A 20692-nucleotide genomic window follows, 5' to 3' on the forward strand; every position below is an offset into this window, starting at 1 on the left:
CATTGTTGTATTGCTGTGTGTGTGTGTGTGTGTGTGTGTGTGTGTGTGTGTGTGTGTGTGTGTGTGTGTGTGTGTGTGGGATGGGGAGTTTCAGGGGAAGGTATGGGGCCGTCACGTGACTCTACAGTACTAAACGTTACCGTCCCTTGTTCATCTGAGGCAACCGGGGCCAGACGTCTGTCAGGTCGGGAGGACAAGGGCAAGCGTGAGAGAAAACGAGGAGAAAGTCAGGAAACCATAACCCGTCCTCAACTTCAAAGTTCTTTAGGATAGCTGTTACGCGCGGTTGAGTTTCGGGGACAACTGAAAGTCATGATGATGACCCAGGTGGAGACCACGGTGCACTACGGGAACGGCTACGAGGATGAATATATGATGCAGGAGGATGAGTGGGACCGGGACATGCTCCTGGACCCGGCCTGGGAGCAACAGCAGAGAAAAGTAAGTCAGAGTTGACGAGGAAAAAAAAGGTTCAGATAATAATACTAGTAATAATAATAATCGCATTTTAACATCAGCGCGTGAGCTAGCTAGCTGTAAATTTATGCTAATTAGCTACAAATGTTTAGCTACATCGCAAAACTTTTATTTATGTCTTTATCCACTTTATTATCACGCAGTATGAATTAAAATGTCTTGCAATAAAGTTCAACGCCAAATACACAATAATAAAGAGCCGAATTTCCTTTTAGCACTTTCAAAATAAAAGTCTCATTACCTCGCTGAAAGCATACGGTTTTGATTCTTATTAACAACGTGATTGGTGTTAATAGACTCGAAATTTCTTTCAACAAAAGAATGTTACAAATGTATTCTAAATAATCAACTAGGCTGAATAAAATTACAATAAATAATGAATAAAAGACAATGTTTCTGTAAAAATCACAGGTCCAGCACATGTATAAGAATATGATTTTTTGAATACAACTGTAGATATTTTAAGGACTTTTTTCCCATCTGTGAATTGATTCTAAGGTTTTCCCTATTACAAGCTCAGAATCTGAACAAACATATTTTTCTATTTTTCTGGAGACACGATGGCATATTGGCCTAAGCAGACAGTGTAGTGTTGTTTCTGAAAATTAAAACTTTACAATTGTTATTTGTGAAATTGTAATTGTACTCAATTGTAGTAATATTCTTTAAATAGAACGGGTATTATAACTAAAATTCATTTAACTGCAAATGTGCATCATAACAAAAACAAACCTAGAGAAGTTTCAGTCACTGACATTTTATTACCATAAAGTAGATTAAGAAACTCTATTATGTTTCATGATGAGCTTTTGCATGGTTCATACTTCCACTCTAACACGATTTTTATAGGACTTTTGTAATACTTAACAATATCCATTTAGAAAGGGTGAGGAATAGAGCAAAGATGCATGTACTGTATATCATTAGTGCCATCTGAGTTTCTTGTTTTGAGGTGGAAATCGCAGTACTTCCGGCTTGGTTTGATCTGAATATGGCTGGCTTTGAGTGCAGGGAGGAGGGCGGCTTGATGGACGGATGCGGTGGGTACCATCTAACAATAGCTGTGCCTTCCAGCGGCTCTGCAGACCACTGCCTCTCCACTGATACGTGTGGAATGCAAGCTGTCAACAGATGCTCCTAACACATGATGACGCTCTTGGGATTAGAATGGACGCTACATCTAATTTTAACCTCAGAACCAAAAGGCATTATAGTAGGGTTAATCCAGTGTCCTTGGTGTGGAATTCTTTTGTTTATAGAAACCGTGCAGAAATATTGTACCAGCAACAGCTCAACTCAATATAGCCCCGGTCTACCATACTGTCAGTTGGTTTTAGGGCTTTAAAAGTTGGCCTGGGCCTTAAACTACAGCTCTTAGCACAACTGGAGAGCCCATTACCTACTGTGGCCCCTATGGTGATGACAAAACTGTATATTTTGGGTAACACAAGGCAGCAACGTGATAGTTCTGGTCCATCTGCACTACACTGCTGTTTTCCAGTGTTTATGCTTTTGCTGCTAATATCCTGGAGTTGACAAGTGTAAACTGGAGAGAGGAGTCGCAGGGCTCTGTGAGCAGCTGTTGAAAATGATCTGAATTGATTGATAACCAACTTCTGGTGTGTGGATACAGTAATACTTGCAATTTTAGCACTGAGGGAGCTGATATTATTACTGTGTTATTAAACACATCACAGCTTGACATTTTACAGTCAATAGTAATGACACCACATGGACTTGGAGCCACTTTTACTAGCTTTTCCCAGTAACATAGGGAATTGAAGATAACAAAACACACTACAGAGGGCTTACTTTATATCCTCTTGAGTGTAGTGGTCACTTAATGGAGTCTAAACGTAGAACCAGGTATAGGCTACCCATCCTCTGCTCTTTATAATGAACTTGAAATAATTTTCCTCAATATAAATAAAATAAATGTTTGATAATGGTTCAACATAATTTCAGTGCTTGTTGCAGCTCGGTGGTCAGTGCAGCTTTTAGTTTGGAAAAGGCAACAAGCTACATTGTTCCATAATTTATTTATTTATTTTAATTTCATTTAATCCAGAGCCCAGATCAGCTTGCAAACTTAAATAATTATTCTGAGAACTCTAAATATCACCTGATATAATTGTTTTACTATGGTACATCTGGCCCATATTGCCTACCTCTACTCTGTTGTGCTATAGAGGCTGTGACCCAAATGCATTATGTAACTTGAACTAACTAACTAACTAATAATAAAACAATTTAACTGAGTTATAATTACTTGTGAAGGATGGTTCTTTTTGCAGGGTAACATTTGAGATTAAGATTTGTAATGAGTAAGTAATGAAGACACATAAGTCTTCTTTAAATAATAGTTAAATGTTCTCTTTTCATTAACTTTCCATCTCTCTTGGACACTGCTACTCTCTGACCTAGCCAAAACCCCACCGGTCAGTTCAGTGACAGGGTTGGTCCTCGCTGGATGTGATTCATAAATATTTTTAGCTATAATCGTCAGTGGTCAGTAGTGCTGGAAAGGGAGGCGAGGGGTTTGGAAAGTGGGCAGCAGGGTTCTGCGACTGTGAGTCAAATTTGGAGGGCCAACAAGCCGGCCAGCCACATTTTAACAAGGCAGGCGGCAGTTCAATGTCATATACACCCTGGGGTCTTTCTCAGAGTGGAATGTGATGGCCTTTACTCTAAAGCCTCTAATATTCCGTTTTTGCACAGGCACCTAAAGGGGAAGCCCATGTGGCTGGCTGGCAGGGTCATAAATTGACTTGCACAATGAGAGAACCAAGGGTGGAAAAATACACAAAGTTATAAATAACATATATTTCCGCAATGTAAAATTTCTTATAAAGAGAAATGACTTTACAGGATTTTTGCTTCCTTAGTGAGGATCACTTAAAAATACCTCTAAGGAAAAAAAATAAATTAAATATAGGGAGAAAAAGAATTAGTTAGCTTACATAGCAGTACAACTTGACTATACATTTGGATTTTGGAGTGTTTCCATGTCGATCATTGTAAGAGGTGTGACCTGGAAGAACACCATACTTATATGCGATAAAGCTATCTCTCTGATGCTGTAACCAGTCATATTTTAAGTGGCAAAATTGTGATGGAGAGTGACGTGAGGGTAAAACGCTCTCTCTATCCACGTGACATTTCTTGTCATGTTGACGTTTTGACGTTTTCCTCCCTGTCTCTTATCATGAGGCACACCAGAGCAGTCTAAATTTAACACCTTATATCAGTCGGAATGCGCTTTGTGGTCAGCTTTCAGCTTTTATCCGTGCAGTAATGAGTGCTGTGAACTCTGCTGCCCGCTATTGAGAGACTATAAAAATAGGAGGAGCAGGACAATGATCTAGTCCTAACTTGATTTACAGTGCATTGCTGTACCACATGATTGTTTGTGGGACCACTGCTGTCGTAAGAAAAAAACTTGAAATTGGACGCTGGCAAGGGACTTAAGGTTAATCTCGAACTGTGACACTGGTCAAAGAGGTTAACACTGATTTGGTATTTGATTTTACAGTGCAGACTTGTGAATGTTTTAGCTGTTTCAGTTTGTTTAGGTTTTTGGTAAGAGAGGAATGTTTACTTACTGGGTGAGAGAAGATACTTTGTTCATTTAAAGCACAAATTGCCATTAGGGCTTTGTCTTTCTTGAACATTAATATAGATTTGCTGTCATCCTCCACCTTGCGTAAAAAAAGATGGAAAAAACAAATGGATGGACTGTTAGTTAATAACATTTTGTTGTCAGTCCACAATTTCTACAGTCAGGCCACAGCTCATCCTGTTTTTCAGCAGTAGAGACCGTATGAAAGTGGATGTTTGGCCCTGAGACCAGTAGTGCTGCTGCATTTTGGGAAAAAATTACTTTGCAGTGCTTCTTTTCCTCCAATCATTTCTATCCACACATCCATTTTCTGCCACTTATTCGGGTGGTGAGAGCAACAGCCTAAACAGGGATGCTCAGATCTCCCACGTCCAAGCCACTTCCTACAGCTCTTCCAGAGCTGGTTTGGTGTTCAGTGAACAGGACAAAAACAGCATTGTTCTTTTGGAATGTGAGGTTCAACTATTGGCAGGACATTCCTCTCCAGGACAGCCCTATAACATTCAAAGCCAAAAGGAAGTTGGGTCGAATCCACCCAAAGGGCCCAAACAACCTGAGGATTATTAACCACCTAGGGACCCGAGCCCCAGTGATCAGCAGGTCCTCTCCTCAGGCCCCTGGCTCTGCTTCCACTATGTAAGACGTGATGGTGGGATTGAGGACCAGTCTTTCCACTCCTGTAGTAAACTGGGTGGATGAAGTGCCACTTTCCCTTTCTGTGTTGCTGCACATTTTGCTACAACCTTTTTGAAAATGATCAAAAGTTGTGGTGCTTGGCTTCACCCAAACTCATGCCCTGGGTTCCCACAACACAACCAAGCTCTGCAGGATGTTTTAATCTTGATGGCACCCTTAACTACTGGTGTTGACGCTATGACAGGCACCAACAACCTTACAGTATCAACTCTGTGTGCAGTTACTTTTATATGCAGGCACTGAACATCTCTCGGACTGAGGATGTTCCCAGCAGCTGCTCACAATTTGTTTGGGTCATTAAATCAACAACAGCCCTTAAATTGGAGTAAATCATGTTTTATTTGATCAGATATCACACAAGTTAAAACATCATTTAAATTAACCTGAACTTCTTTTCTTCTTTCCTTGTAGACCTTTACAGCCTGGTGTAACTCCCACCTCAGGAAAGCCGGTACTCAAATTGAAAACATTGAGGAGGACTTCAGGAATGGGCTAAAGCTCATGCTGCTACTGGAGGTTATTTCAGGTTAATTTTTGTTTATATTTTTTTATTCTTCAGTACAAGCCAAATACTTCTACACCTCTAATGTACTATACATGTTGCACTTAACAACGTATACTGTATGTGCCAAAATCCTGAATATAGTTTTTCCAAGAATACACAAAAAAAAATGTTTTGTGTAGTCTTTTATTTTTGGTGATGCTAAATCTTTTTGTAATTAATGTGCTTTATTTCCTACAAGGAACACTTATATCACCATAAAGCTCACTGCTCCTATAGGCCTTTGCTATTAAGTACATGAGGAAATATATTGTATATATCTGCTTCACTCGTAATGGTCTGCCTGCAGGGGAAAGGTTACCCAAGCCAGACAGAGGGAAGATGCGGTTTCATAAGATTGCTAATGTTAACAAAGCACTGGACTTCATCTCAAGCAAAGGGGTCAAACTGGTTTCCATTGGAGCTGAAGGTATCTGTAGCTTTTCTGTATGTAATGAATACTTAAGTGCATTGTTTGCACAATATGGACCCCATACAGTACATAAATTTGTAATAATGGATGTAGTGGGTTAGGTTGAGCGCCAATAGATTGAACTAACAGACTGCTTGTTTTTCAGAGATTGTGGATGGAAATGTGAAGATGACACTTGGTATGATCTGGACTATCATTCTCCGCTTCGCCATTCAGGACATATCTGTGGAAGGTGAGATTATACAATTCCAAGTATTTGAAAATGTGACCAGAAAATGTATAAGGATATGGCAGGAAATAACAGTGGATCAGGATTTTTATGTCTGATAGTAAAGTAAATATTTGTATATGTATGGCTTTTCCTCCTCAGAAACATCTGCTAAGGAGGGTCTACTCTTGTGGTGTCAGAGGAAGACTGCCCCCTACAGGAATGTCAATGTCCAAAACTTCCATGTCAGGTAACTGCTTTACATATTTATATACTTTGTCATTACCCTTCAGTGGTGTTAGGTTGTAATGAGAGATTAAACTGATTGTTAAAAATTCATGGTATGTAAAAATGATAGGGGTGGTTTGCACTATGCTGCCACATATTATACATTAGCGCTTCATTTTTAGGCAAGATTAGTCATCATCGGTGGGTTTTTGTCTCATCAACATCGGTGACACATATACTGATATCTGCTAGTGGTTATTTAGTGATATTCCTTTTCAAATTTTCTGAGTGTTACATTTTAGAAGGACCTAAGCTGAGTATTTGCATAATGGTGGAACTGGTTTTCAGCAACGTGACCTTTAAGTCTCCGTAGTGTGTTCATTGAACTGTTTCTTTCTGCTTGTCGGCTGGTGAAGCTGGAAGGATGGCCTGGCCTTCTGCGCCCTGATTCATAGACACAGACCCGACCTCATCGACTACTCTAAGCTCAACAAGGTGTTGTGTGACCACACTTGTAACCAGGATGCTGTGTGTGTCAGCCCCGAGCACTAACAGACTGATGTCCACAAAATTAACAATTCACCGTGTGCCTAATAGTAAGCAATCACACACTGAAAATAGTCAACAAGCATTACACACTGTTTGCAACAACATCCCTGGAGGTGTGTCATCTTTTTGACCGTCTGCTAATAACTTATTTGCAATGCTGACCCGAGGCTACTCTCCTGAAGTGACAACAAACTACAGAAGTGGGAAGGAGAAAATCTATACTCCGATCCTAGTTTTCTAGGATGACGCATTTCAGCAAAAAGCCTTGCAGTGGGCTGATGAAGGTTTGCGGGTTGAAAATATGTCAGGACGAGAAAGTGTTTTTTCTGTGGTTTTGTAAAATAGTTGTGGATGTCGTGTAATGCAGGGACAGAATCGGTATTTACATATAGGCCTGTCCTAAACTTACAGGGTGGGGAAGCAAAATTTACAATATTTTGAGGCAGGGATTGAAAGACAGTGTATGACCAATTAGTTTATTGAAAGTCATGAGAATTTATTTGCCACAAGAAAATTGACATAATAGAAAATGTTTTTATTCTATGTGTCCACCTTCTTTCTCAATAACTGCCTTCACACGCTTCCTGAAACTTGCGTAAGTGTTCCTCAAATATTCGGGTGACAACTTCTCCCATTCTTCTTTAATAGTATCTTCCAGACTTTCTCGTAATAGTTTTGCTCATAGTCATTCTCTTCTTTACATTATAAACAGTCTTTATGGACACTCCAGCTATTTTTGAAATCTCCTTTGGTGTGACGAGTGCATTCAGCAAATCACACACTCTTTGACAGTTGCTTTCCTGATTACTCATATGGGCAAAAGTTTTTGAAAAGGTATGGATAATAGTGTTAGGTATGATTATGACATCAATATATGTTTGGTTTCAAAACAATTGACGTAGTGCCTGCTGAGAAAAAACAACTAAATGTTCATTGTAAAATTTTGCTTCCCCACCCTGTATATTTACTCTTGAGATTGGCATCATATTGTAAAGGAAGTGATGTCTGCTTGGGTTTAAAAGGCAAAAACTGATTAAAAAAAAAAAGCAGTATTTAAATGTGCAATGATGTGTGTTTAAGCTGAAGAGCATGGTATTTGGCTGGTGCATATATACAGCATGCTGCCTGGCTGCACAGCAAGCTGTTTTGATCCTAAGTGCATTTATTGATATTCACCTTGTGCATCATTAATTTTGATTTTAAAGCAGTGGTAAACACTTTGCCTTTGAGCATAATCAGGAGGAATAAGGCTTTTTGCTTGAGTTCTTGAGGTGTGCACTGTAGTGTTTAATTCAGGGTTTTTTGCACCCTGCTGTGCAGCAAAAACATTTAATTGTGGGCATTAGGTGAGTTCTTGCATGGTAGAAAAGGATGACGAATGGATAAAAACGCTGACCTTCCTCATCCATTTAGAACATGTCTAGTGTATTGGCTTTATGGTGTAAAATGTGCATATATTGAAGTTTTAAGTGGATTTTTGGCACAGAAAATCCATACCTCATTTAAATGTTCTGGGTTTAATAAATGCCCAGGACTCGCAGTGTTTGTGCATAAACAGACATGGTCTCAGTAGCAAGCTGTGCAGCCTATTTGCAGAGGTAGATAGCACAACTGACAGGCCTCCTGTGTTTGTCAGGGAACACTCATGCACAAATAGTACATGCTTTCTATTCCAAAATAGGGGGTTTTCTGAGAAAAACAGCATGGCTGAGGCTGCTGTGGGAATATGTAAGGTCTTGTATTTTATTATTTGGGTTTTTATATAGAACATTTTATTAGGATTATTTAATATGTAATGAAAATATTATTTATGTTATTTGGTTTTATTATCATGCATTTTGTTTCGTTTTTATGAATGTGAATTAAATATACAACACAAATACAATGAATCACCTTGGATGATAATCTGAACTACATACATTTGAATCAACAGTTTACTTTGGTCTGTTTGGTCTGATAAAAATCTGTTAGGGGAACACCCTAGCTGTCTATGAGAGTGACATTTTCATTTGTTTTGGAAAGAGAAGCACTCACTTTCAGCACACAACTCACTGGCCTGTCTTGGTGTTGATCCTGAATAGTCACAGAAACATGAGCCTAGTCCCTGCAGAGCTCAGGCTTAGCTTTACCCCTGCTATTGTCCATAATTTCATGTTGTGTGAAATGGTGAGAAACTGCTGAAGGTGAAGAGGGGATCTGTAAATCAGCTAATGTGATATCTCATTTGATACATTTAAAGCATTACATGGCTTTTAAAGCTAGAGAAAGGACAATATATCAACTCTAAGTCAGATACTAGTGACAAAGCACACACAATCTCTTGAGTCTTTTCCTCGCTTTTTCTGTCTACTCTATGACAAACGCTCAGTCACACCTTGACTTTTCAGTTCTGCTTATGCTGCCAGGAGACAGTTGCATTGTGTACCTGGCAGCTGTTGAGTCTGGCTCCAGATGAGTGCGGTCGAAAGCCTTCAGAGTTACAGCCTGCTGAGACAGCTCTGGTCAGGGAGGGAAAAAAGTGCACACATAAACACATGAATACTGTATATATTTACATGCACTCATAGGCTTTGGGGTATCCTACTACCCACCCTCGCCTCGATCCAGTCATCAGTCTACCACTCAATCCATCCATCTATCTGTCCCGCTCTGGATCTGTGCGCAGCTGGCCCTGTCATGTATTCTTTTGGCCCCCACTGTACAAACCCCCCCAGCTTCATGAAACAGTACTACAGATAGGGACAATAGCAGCAGCATGATCCCTGTACCCCCACCCACTCTCACTGGCTGTCCCATTAGCAGGGAAAGCGTCGCTATCAGCTGTCGTCCTAATGCACCCCACCCAGTCTGTTCAAACACTTTGGCTAAATTTGTCTAATAAATACAGTTATTATGTATACCATAGGGTTTAAATTTAGTAATCCATTTGCCAGGTATTGAATTTATTCATTAATTCTCGCAAAACTTGTCACAATAAATTTTTTGCTAAGTAATTCATCAAGAAAAAAAAACATGAAATGAATCCACTCAAAATTAATATGCATGATGTGACAGTGAGTATAGCATGTCCACCATAGCATAGAGGTCAGCACAGTGGCATTTTAAGTCTTACATTACTGCTCAGTGATGTCGAATTGTGCTCTTTATTTAGGATGATCCTCTGGGGAACCTGAACCTGGCTTTTGACATAGCAGAGAAACACCTGGACATTCCCAAAATGCTGGATGCAGAAGGTATTGTTTTATGAAACAGAGGAACTTAGTGTGAGTTTTGAGTCGCAAACAATATGGAAGAAATCATTCGCAGTGACATACTTATGTGCTATAAATTGTATTTTATTTTGTGCACTTTATATCAAAACTGTTGTAGATGTTGACCTTATACGGTTACTGTAGCTGTCCTGTCACACAAAGGTTCTTTCTGGCCTGCTGCCTTAACTTTTTGTTCCTGTTTTTATCCCAGATATCATCAACACCCCCAAGCCTGATGAGAGAGCAATCATGACCTATGTATCCTGCTTTTACCACGCTTTTGCTGGAGCCGAGCAGGTACAGAGTGTTTTCAGATAAGGCTGTCCTCTATATTCGTCCTTGGCCTATGTATTTTGAGAAGATAGATTGATTTTAAAATGTGAAGTGTATTATGACGATAGTAGATCAATGGGAGCGTGGCCCACTATGTTAGTTTGACTTTGTAATTCTATTTTTTCTTTGCCTTCTGCTTTCAGGCAGAGACAGCTGCTAACAGGATCTGTAAAGTGCTGGGTGTAAACCAAGAGAATGAGAAACTGATGGAGGAGTATGAAAGACTGGCTAGTGAGGTACAGTAACAGAAAAAAAAAAAAAATTCTGATATGATGATGACACATTGTGAAATAAAACTTTCAAAGAGAAATTTAACTGTTGAACCTTCCCAGATAATGTTACATCAATGTAACAGCAGAGCAGTTGGTTCTGCATGAGAAAATGATAACATGTATTAATTCTGACAAGCTGCTCTCAACAGTGATTTCTCTGCTTCTTCCCTTCTTCCCGTGTTGTTTCCCTCATCAGCTGTTGGAGTGGATCCGCCGCACCACTCCCTGGCTGGAGAACCGAACCCCAGAGAAGACCATGGCTGAGATGCAGAGGAAGCTGGAGGACTTCAGAGATTACAGGCGTAAGCACAAGCCCCCTAAGGTGCAAGAGAAGTGCCAGCTGGAAATTAACTTCAACACCCTGCAGACCAAGTTGCGTATCAGCAATCGGCCTGCCTTCATGCCCTCTGAGGGGAAGATGGTGTCTGTAAGTCATAAGCGCACATCAATATGTAATTCAATGATTAAAACCCTGGTTGTGTTTATGTCTAGTAATGAGGAGTAACATGCTCTGGTGGAGAAACTTATTTTGATGTATAAAATGAAAACAAAAGAGTGAATGGATATATCATAAGATTTGTTACAGTTTCTGCTTTTCTGTTCTTTTCTGTGTATGTACAGGATATAGCCAGTGCATGGCAGGGTCTGGAGCAGGCAGAGAAGGGTTATGAGGAGTGGCTCCTGACAGAGATCCGCAGGTTGGAGAGGCTGGATCACCTGGCTGAAAAGTTTCGCCAAAAAGCCACAAACCATGAGAACTGGGCCAGCGGTCAGTCACAGACACAGACATAAATTCAGTCTGTTATTTGTTTGTCTCACATCTGTCTCTTCTGTCCATTGGTCTGAATGCTAATCTGTTTATCTTCTATTAGCTCCTGTTTATTTCCAGTATGTGTATTTCTAACTATCTGCTTACTCAATCTTAAATTCACTTCTTCAGGCGTTTACTTTAAGCCCGTCTTTTGCTTTGACTTGTTGCTAATGAGATTTGATTGAAGGTTTAATAGTCTGTCCAATGCAATCAGTTTGTAGTAGACTGCCACAGGTCATTTTCTCCATTTACAATGACCAAATAAGGCCTGTGTAAAGATCTGACTGACTAATTCCCTTGTTTTTTTTCTTTTCATTCTTTTTCTTTCTCTCTCTCTCTCTCTCTCTCCTCATATGTGTGATGTTCAGGTAAAGAGCTGACCCTTTCCCAGAAGGACTATGAAACAACCACGCTGACAGAAGTCAGAGCCTTGCTTCGAAAACATGAGGCATTTGAAAGCGACTTGGCAGCCCACCAGGACAGAGTGGAGCAGATTGCTGCCATTGCACAGGAACTAAAGTATGCAGTCCGTATGGCAAACAATTGTTGTCGGGTGTTGTAGAACTCTAATTTAGTATGTTTAGGTAAAATAATTCTGAACCAAATAAAGCCAAGTGAGGGCACACATGTGTAATTTACATGCAATATATATATATATATATATATATATATATATATATATATATATATATATTTTTTTTTTTTTTTTTTTTTTTTTTTACCACTTTGAAGACTAGATTCATGGTTTACCTTATGACTTAAACCTTTCCCTTCCAAGTTCAGTGTTTTGTGTTTTAAGAGAGTAACAGCAGGGGGCGTGATCTACAGTATTCCTAATGTGCTCACATTTCCAATCAGCTGTCAATACCAAACTCCTGTTGATCATTACCTCATCAGTCAGGGATTGGCTGAAGAGTACCACACCTTTTACTGGTATATTTAATAGCTGCTCTTAGAAGTGAAGACTGCATTTCAGCAAACCAGCAAGATGCCCTTGTGGTTTCCTGTAAGGTATGTTAGTCAACAAACTATAACTGTTTGTTTGCAATTTATGACCTGGCTATTTTACTGGAGTTTTAATTTTGCATTTTTTCTTCTACAGCCAGTTGTTCATTGTTGCACTGCTGAACTGGGATGTCCTTTGCTATCCTCCTAAGGGTAAACTTTTTTTTTTTGTAGTCTGATTATACTAATGTAACTATTGTTCAAATATCCCTCATGGTCTCTGATCATAAACTATTCTACAATCATTTTCCTCTAGGTTTGAAGCAAGTGTACAGTCTATCCCAAGGTTTTTCTGCTCCTCAACATGTTGTGGATAGCCCTGCTGTCACTTACCCGTCTGAGCACCGGCGTGAATTGCCTGGTCATGAAAACCATTTCCCCTCTCTCATCTCAGAGCATAGTATGGGGTCATTGAATGCTCCCGGTGTGGCTCCTGCTCATCCCTCTACCTACATTGTGTCCAAAATGCCTCAACAAATGCCTCCATTTCAGGGTGGTGAATATCTGCAGTATGAAGGAAACTCTGAACATGGCCATTTAGAAAGAGAAACAGTGGATTTAAGCCGTGTGCTGCCACCACCCCTTCCTCCTTTTCCAGAACCTGACTATAAGGCTGGTGAGTTGAATCGTTACGAGGTCACCTTTGAGCATGGAAGTAATGAGAGGGAAACTGAAGAACAAGGTTTACCACCATGGTATCCTTATGGAGCACCTGTGGAGACGGGTGAGTTCAGGGCCACTCCCTCACCTTTAGGCAGTCAACCAGCTGACACAAGTCTGCTGGGACCAGGACACTACTTCCCTTATCCAAACCTATATTCACTATATTACCACTTCATGAGTGGACGGCATCCTCCTGGCACAGTTACATTCTCCAACAAGGACTATGAGCATGGTGGAAACCACTGGCAGGAAGTCCGCTACAAGAGATTCCTCTATCCTGCTACAGGACAGGAGCTCTCCCAGGACGTCCCCCAGTAGACCAATGAGATTTCCAGTGATTTGCTATTCTGGCATCGACCCTAGTACTCCAGTAAACACAGCTGAAGCTTTACAACGACTAGTCTTACTTTAAACAAATAGGAAAATTGGTGAACAACCTGTCTTTGACATTTTGAAATAAAAGTCTGATGACTGCTCCCCTTATTTGGTGTGTGGGTGTTTTTTTTTTTTTGGTGGGACCAAGACCTAAAACACAGAGCCTTCAAAATATGGCTTGAATAAAATATTTGGAGTTTAAAGAATGTTAAAATTGCTGAGTCTAAGTATCTTTCATTTTACATTGTGGATGTTGATTAAAATCTCTATCTGATGCAGGAAAGGTAAACTAGAAGGATTAGCATAACCTAAACTGATAGTTTAAAGCCTTTTAACTTCTTTAAATGTTACCATAGATGGTAAAATGGTTGCATAGACTTTTTAATTTGGTCAAACTTGAGGTAACTAAAGAAACGCTTAGGGAAAACAATGCTTTTTACTTGTCAGGCTACCAATGGCTCTTTAAAAGGTCATATTCTTATCTGAGTGACAAAACTTACAAGTTTTCTCAAAAGTTTTTTTTTTTTTTTGTTCTTTTTCATCAGTGAGCTTGACTATCATGATGTGGCTGCTGTGAATCAACGCTGCCAGAGCATCTGTGACTTGTGGGACAGGTTGGGAACCCTGACTCAGAAGAGGAGAGAGGCACTTGAGGTGAGGCAACATTGAAGACTACTACTATGAAGTACTTGCATACACATTTCAATTTAAGTCCAGTGATTCAAAGTCTAGCCTTTTGTTGCTTTAACTGATGTCTTTGCAATCAGTAAGATCCAATCACATGGTAGGATGGTTTCTCCCCACAAGGGTGTGCTGATGTTCCACATTGACCTCAGTGGGTACAGAATTAAGTTGTTTCTATTACCAGTTGAATTAAACTATCAGTGTAAGCATATTTTGGCATGTCTGACATCTGCGCGGTGAAGACACAAATGATTAATGAGGTAGATATTTGGATCCCCTCGAAAAACCCTGACCCAGATAAAAGGGTAAATTGGGAGGGTGAAGGATAAAGGAGAAATAGATGTAGGATTCCTGTCCTGGAAGTGACTGGCTCAAAGCCCATGAGCCACTTCCTCTGATCCATGCTGGCCATTTCAGATCTGTAAATGTGTGAGGGCCTGGGAAAAGGGCCAAGGATTAGTCTGAATGACAGGGACAGAGGTCTGTTTTCTGTCCTACTCCCAATGTCCCCTGCTGAGGTGAGGGGCCTGCACCCTGTCACAGACCACCAAGCCAAAGTCGGGGGTTAACAAGTCCATAACAACGGTATGCAACACAGGATTAGCCACCAAAACAGGTGAGGGCGTGTTTGTTTTTGGATTTGAATGTGAGATATGAGGATTGTGAGTAGTTGTTAGACAAGGAAGGTGTTATAAGTTCAAGAGTTGAAAGCAATTCATGTGTGATATATTGATTTTGCACTTCTTAGCGAACAGAGAAGCTGCTGGAGACAATTGATCAGTTATTCCTGGAGTTTGCCAAGAGGTCTGCCCCGTTCAACAACTGGATGGAAGGAGCTATGGAAGATCTGCAGGATATGTTCATAGTGCATACTATAGAGGAAGTACAGGTAAGGGACTGCACACTTCAGTCTGCACACTTAAAGATTTAGGCTTTGCTTTAATAGTGCTCATATTTTTCATATTGCTAAAGGTGAAAATTTCATTACTCAAAGTAACAAACAATAACACCATGCTGTAAAAAATTGCATTCAAAACAATAATGAAAAGTTTCCATCAGCAAAAAAAAAAGGTCACTGTTCATGGTTCACTATTATACATGATGTTTTTGTATTATTCATGTTTTAGAGCTGCAGGTGTTTAATGTTTAGCTTGTTTTAAATACTTCATATAGTACTATCAATAGTTTAGTTTATAACAGTGTGCCATATTTGTTATAGGTTTGAAGAATTGCTGTCCTGTAAGAATTATTTCTATAAAACTCAACCCTTTATGAACTTCTATGAACGTTTTCAGCTTTTTGACAATGACTGAATTTTCCAGTTTTCATTTTCCATTGAGTTTTTAAAGAATTTATTTACTGTAAGAAGTAGGAGAATTGTCGCAAATTGTAAAGGAACTCTGGTCAGTAGTAGGATTAAAATTCTAGTGGGAAAATGAACTTGACTGAGAAATGTAGGAGACAGACATGTGAAATACTGGCTGATTGATATTGTGAAGAATAAATATAATGTGAGAACATGCAAATTATTATGGAATTCCTAAAGGTTCAACTAAGACAACCATATACTCTTGCTTTTCACAGTGAATTTCAATATAGTTACAAAAAATATCAGTACATGAGTCAGAAACTGTGTAATGCTTTTAATTTCCATTTTCAGAGTCTAATTGCAGCCCATGAGCAGTTCAAAGCGACTCTACCTGAGGCAGATGCAGAGAGACAGGCCATCTTGGGAATCCACAATGAAGTGCAGAAAATTTCCCAGAGCTACGGGATCAAGGCCAACATCATCAACCCTTACAGCACTATCACAACCGAAGAGCTTCTCAACAAGTGGGATAAGGTTGATACAGCTTTAAAATTCACTTACATAATCATATATAAAAGACAGAATCCATTAGTCAGATATTGGCTGCCTGGTCAAATAATATATTCTATCGTCAAAAAAAGCTATGTAGAGAGCAGTTTCTACATTGATTTGATAATGTGAGAATGAGGAGCTGCTTTACTGTAAAATCAATTCACTTGCATGACTGAGTGCCTTCTTACAGTTTAAAGTGAGTAGTTCAATTACAGCATAAGCCCATGGTTTTTTTTCTAGGTGAAGAAGTTGGTTCCTCAGAGAGACGGCGCCCTCCAGGAGGAGATGGCACGCCAGCATGCCCATGAAAGGTTGAGACGTCAGTTTGCTGCCCAGGCTAATCTCATTGGACCCTGGATACAGGCCAGGATGGAGGTTAGACATAGAGGATACACAAGCAATTTCACAATTATCTCCATCTAACCTAATAACACAACATTATAATTATATTTGATCATCAAGATACGATTATTATGGCTTTTTCTGATGATTACGACGATAATGGGAGAATTTATGTATAATTTTTCTTCATTAAATGCTACATTTTGTGACATAGTTTACTCGTAGCTACAGGTTAATGTTCCCAGTGTCAGTAAACAAACCATCAGATCCAAAAAATGGTCCAAAAATAAGCAGACTCTACTGCACGTACTGTCATAACAGGAGATCGGGCGCTGCTCCCTGGAGATAGGAGGAACCCTCGAGGACCAGATGACCCAATTGAAGCAATGTGAGCACGTCATAGTCGCATACAAGCCAAACATTGACAAACTGGAGGGAGACCACCAGCTAATCCAAGAGTCGCTAGTGTTTGATAACAAACACACCAACTACACTATGGAGGTACAGGATCATGGAGGCAACAAAAGGTTTAATACTTTTAAATACTGTAAAACCATAAAGTTTTGTCTTGTCTATGTTAACATGCTTGCTTTGTTATTGTATCAACAGCACATCCGTGTTGGGTGGGAGCTGCTCCTCACAACGATTGCTCGTACCATCAATGAGATTGAGACCCAAATCCTGACTCGTGATGCAAAAGGCATCAGCCAGCAGCAGATGAATGAGTTTAGATCATCTTTCAACCACTTTGACCGGGTATAGCTCTCCATATTATACAGTCCATTATTTCACTGTGTTTTGTTTCACTTAATAACCCTGTAAACACAGGGCCATTTGTTTGTTGTTGGAATCATTTCAATGTAAAACAAAATGATGGATTAGCAGAAGCTTCATTTATATAAAAACAAGTCATGATCAGAAAACACCAAAGGCAACATAAATATCATTGCTTCATATTGCAATCTTTGTTTTCAGTTCTTCAGCTTGCTAGGTGAGTTTTAGCGGTAGAGAAATAATACTTGTACTGTTGGATCTGCTTGGCGTTAGCTTATCGGTGCAAATATTTTCGGAAATTAGTCATAACATGCGCTTGTCTTGGACTGTTAGCTTGTTTTCTATGTTTGCCCATTTAAGTGCTCTTGGCTTGTGTTCTGTTGTGCAACAATTAGTTTTGGTGACATTTTAGCTAAAGTTCTTCTGGTCATTTGGATGTATAGCATGTAGATAATGCTACAAGTGTTGCATAGCATTACCATGGCAACACAGATGGAACTGCAGCTGCCTCCGGTACCAGGGGAAACCAGGCATATGGGGCTATATAACTTGTCATTTTGAAGCCATCCTGATGGTAGTCCATAATTTAAAAATGATTCAGTAATCGTGAGATTTTCCATGACCCAAATATGTTTTCATTGTGAAGCAAGATGCAGAAACATACTAATTCCAGGGACAATAGTCAGTTGTTGCATTTGACCAACAGTAACCCTTGTTAGTGAGAATAAACGAAAGTAAAACATTTCTTGCTTGGGCTTCATGAAGGTCAAACCCTGTAACTCACAACACTGATAAGCAAAGATGCAGCACTTGATTTTCTCGCTTTGGTGTTATTTCTTGTACAAGCCTTCATGAATTGCACAGCTTACAATGAAACACAATCCCACTGAGAAACGCTCACAAAGCCATATAAGTAACATTTTTTTGCCTTTGCTCATTTTTAATACTGTCTTTTACCTGTACTTCCTTCCTCCATATATCTGATGACGTCCTGCGTGGTGAACTTGAAACTTGGTTTCCAACTGTAGAAGAAAAATGGAGCGATGGAAACCGATGACTTCCGAGCCTGTCTGATCTCTATGGGTTATGATTTGGTACGTGCCTAAAATGATGAAGAATGTACACGTCTGCTTTATAAGAGAGAGAAAAAACATGTTTTTTTACGTACTCTTGCCTTCCACAGGGAGAGGTGGAGTTTGCCCGCATAATGATGCTGGTGGACCCTAGTGCTACAGGAATCGTTTCCTTCCAATCTTTCATCGACTTTATGACCAGAGAAACTGCAGATACAGACACTGCCGAGCAGGTTGTGGCATCCTTCCGGATCCTGGCAGCTGACAAGGTATTTGTGCGTGTTTGTTATAGTGTGGCTTACTGGCATATGGATAGATACTCATAGCCAATACTAATCTGTTCTATTCCAGTCTTTTTATCCAAGTATTTACAATGCCAAGCTGATTTATGATCTTCAATTTTGTCCATGGCTTAAAATGAAAAAAAAAGGGTATTAGCAGGAAAGAATTTTGTACCAAATTTCATTTTTTCCCTCATCACAGCCCTACATACTTGTGGAAGAACTGAGGAGAGAGCTTCCTCCTGAACAGGCAGAGTACTGCATCTCACGGATGCCAGGTTACAAGGGCCACGAAGCACCACCAGGGGCGCTAGACTACACCGCCTTCTCCACTGCCCTCTATGGAGAGAGTGACCTTTAACCCTACATAACCATTCATCCACTGACCCACTGACCATCCCCCAGCCCATCTCCTGATGAATTTAAAAAATCTATGAAGCAAAAAGGTTCAAATTTACAGAATGAAATGTGGTTGTGATAATAGAATGTTTTTGTTGATCCGTCTTCTGTTGCATTTGTTTATCCATTCATGCTCTACTTTGTCATATGCCTTGGTCCTCTCCTATTGTTCTCATATATAAAATAAGAAAATAAAAAATGAGAGAAAAATAAGAGAAAATTTCCATGTTCAAATTGCTGTTCTGAGATGCAATGCATTGTACATTTTAGATTGTTATTCTCACATAAGGAAACTGAAAATGAAGTTAAACATAAAGTAAAGCAAAATGTACACCATCAAAACAATGATTGCTAAGTAGACAGAGAAATAGAATTGGATTAGATCATCTGTTATAATCGAGTTAAGTCTGCCACTGTCATGTATTGCCTCTACGTTTTCCACCGGTGCTCTTGTTTGGAGAATAAATTGTCTCAATAAGGGAATTAAAGAGAGTTGGCACGAATAATTTCAGGCTTGCTGCAATCCAACAATAAACAGAGTAGGAAATGGGTTCCCAGAAGGCCAAAAATATATATAACACCAACAGAGGAAAAGCGGGAAACCACATAAATGCAAAAGTAAATATTTAAAATATGTTGGTGCTTTAAATACCTAGAAGTGAGAAGAATATGTTCTAATCTTAAACTGTTTTGCAGACAGTATCAGTTAGTTCTCATACATGCTTAAAATGTCAATGAAAGGAGATATCTTCGACGGTATTTTACAGTTAAAATATCTTCGAAGAACATGCAAACTCTTGGTTGGTTTAAGGAGTTATTTCTGAAAAGGGAAAATTAATTCACATAATGTCATCTTTTGTGTGTGTGTGTATGTTTTCACCTTGAGTCAACTGACACATGTAGTAATCACGAGTTCCCCAAATTGTACTGGTGACATATGAGTTCATGGACTAACTCTGCAAAGAACTACACAGGCCAAAACTACAGAATAAGAATTATGCAGCAAAGCTAAAATAAAGCCGTCGATCTTTACACGAGGAGGGTCACGGGCTGCTTCACAAGCACTGGAGCACAGGATTAATTTAATACTATTTAAATGGAAGAAATCCCTTTAAAATCAAAGACTCTTTGCTACATCAAATAACCTCAAGATACCACTGATCTCTATAGCTCAGAGCTTCATTTTCTAATTTTTGATGATCGCTTCTCTATGTTGTCTTTTGGTTGTTAAAGACAGATATCCAGAGAGTACCGACGCTTTGAAGAAAATTGCTGGTTATGTTATTGATTGATTCAGTGGGTTTAACTTTGTACTTGAAGGTAATGGATCAATTCAATAAAGTGTTTGTGACTTAATTCATTCATTGGACCCTGTTGTACCATTGTCTATGCCTTTCATCTGTTTGTAGTTTGCATTAATATTCCACACTTAAAATGGTCCTGTGTGGAAAAAGTCACAAAATTACACACTGCCCTTACCCACAAATCAACAGCTGGAAATGCTAACTGACTTTAATGTAAGAAAATGTTATTGATGGTGTGAAAGGTTTGTTGGATTATGCACAAGTGAATATACAGGCCTTAGCTGCACATAACACTAGTATTTTAGTTTTAGAAAATCTAACTCATTGAAATTCATGTAGTTTTCAATGCCTGAAAAGGAAACATTGTGCACTCTAAAGTGATGCAAAACCAATAGCTGGAATTTTCATTGAACCCTGTATAGGACAAGGTTACGATAGTTTTGGATTTTTCATTATAGTTTAGTTTTATTTAGATTTGACTTTTTTTTCTCTAATTCAGTTCGTTTTAATTCG

At 39.3% G+C, this 20692-nt stretch overlaps 1 protein-coding gene across 2 annotated transcripts; it reads left to right on the plus strand.

Moving 5' to 3' along the window:
• The first annotated feature begins 174 nt into the window (after nt 1-174).
• On the plus strand, nt 175-20122 carry actn2b (actinin, alpha 2b). 2 transcript variants are annotated; one of them, XM_030156834.1, is made up of 21 exons: nt 175-441; nt 5204-5318; nt 5644-5763; nt 5912-5998; nt 6137-6224; nt 6619-6697; nt 9903-9984; nt 10214-10299; nt 10479-10571; nt 10804-11034; nt 11229-11376; nt 11787-11937; nt 14007-14115; nt 14894-15034; nt 15806-15988; nt 16247-16381; nt 16670-16849; nt 16958-17104; nt 18151-18216; nt 18306-18464; nt 18679-20122. In XM_030156834.1, exons 1-21 carry the CDS (start codon nt 313-315, stop codon nt 18835-18837), a joined length of 2688 nt encoding a protein of 895 aa, XP_030012694.1. In that variant the 5' UTR covers nt 175-312; the 3' UTR covers nt 18838-20122. The 2 variants fall into 2 exon arrangements, with proteins under 2 accessions (XP_030012694.1, XP_030012695.1); XM_030156835.1 differs by lacking the exon at nt 175-441 and having other exon boundaries at nt 5914-5998.
• Nucleotides 20123-20692: the final 570 nt, after the last annotated feature.

This window comes from Sphaeramia orbicularis, chromosome 15 (assembly GCF_902148855.1).
Source record: "Sphaeramia orbicularis chromosome 15, fSphaOr1.1, whole genome shotgun sequence".
NCBI lineage: Eukaryota > Metazoa > Chordata > Actinopteri > Kurtiformes > Apogonidae > Sphaeramia > Sphaeramia orbicularis.

What these genes read in the sequence shown, in the direction of transcription:
- actn2b (XM_030156834.1), top strand. Translation starts at nt 313, where the DNA reads ATGATGATGACCCAGGTGGAGACCACGGTGCACTACGGGAACGGCTAC. An exon ending in GCTACTGGAGGTTATTTCAG is followed by an intron (nt 5,319 to 5,643) that starts GTTAATTTTTGT and finishes GTCTGCCTGCAG; the next exon opens with GGGAAAGGTTACCCAAGCCA. An exon ending in GGATCCTGGCAGCTGACAAG is followed by an intron (nt 18,465 to 18,678) that starts GTATTTGTGCGT and finishes CCCTCATCACAG; the next exon opens with CCCTACATACTTGTGGAAGA.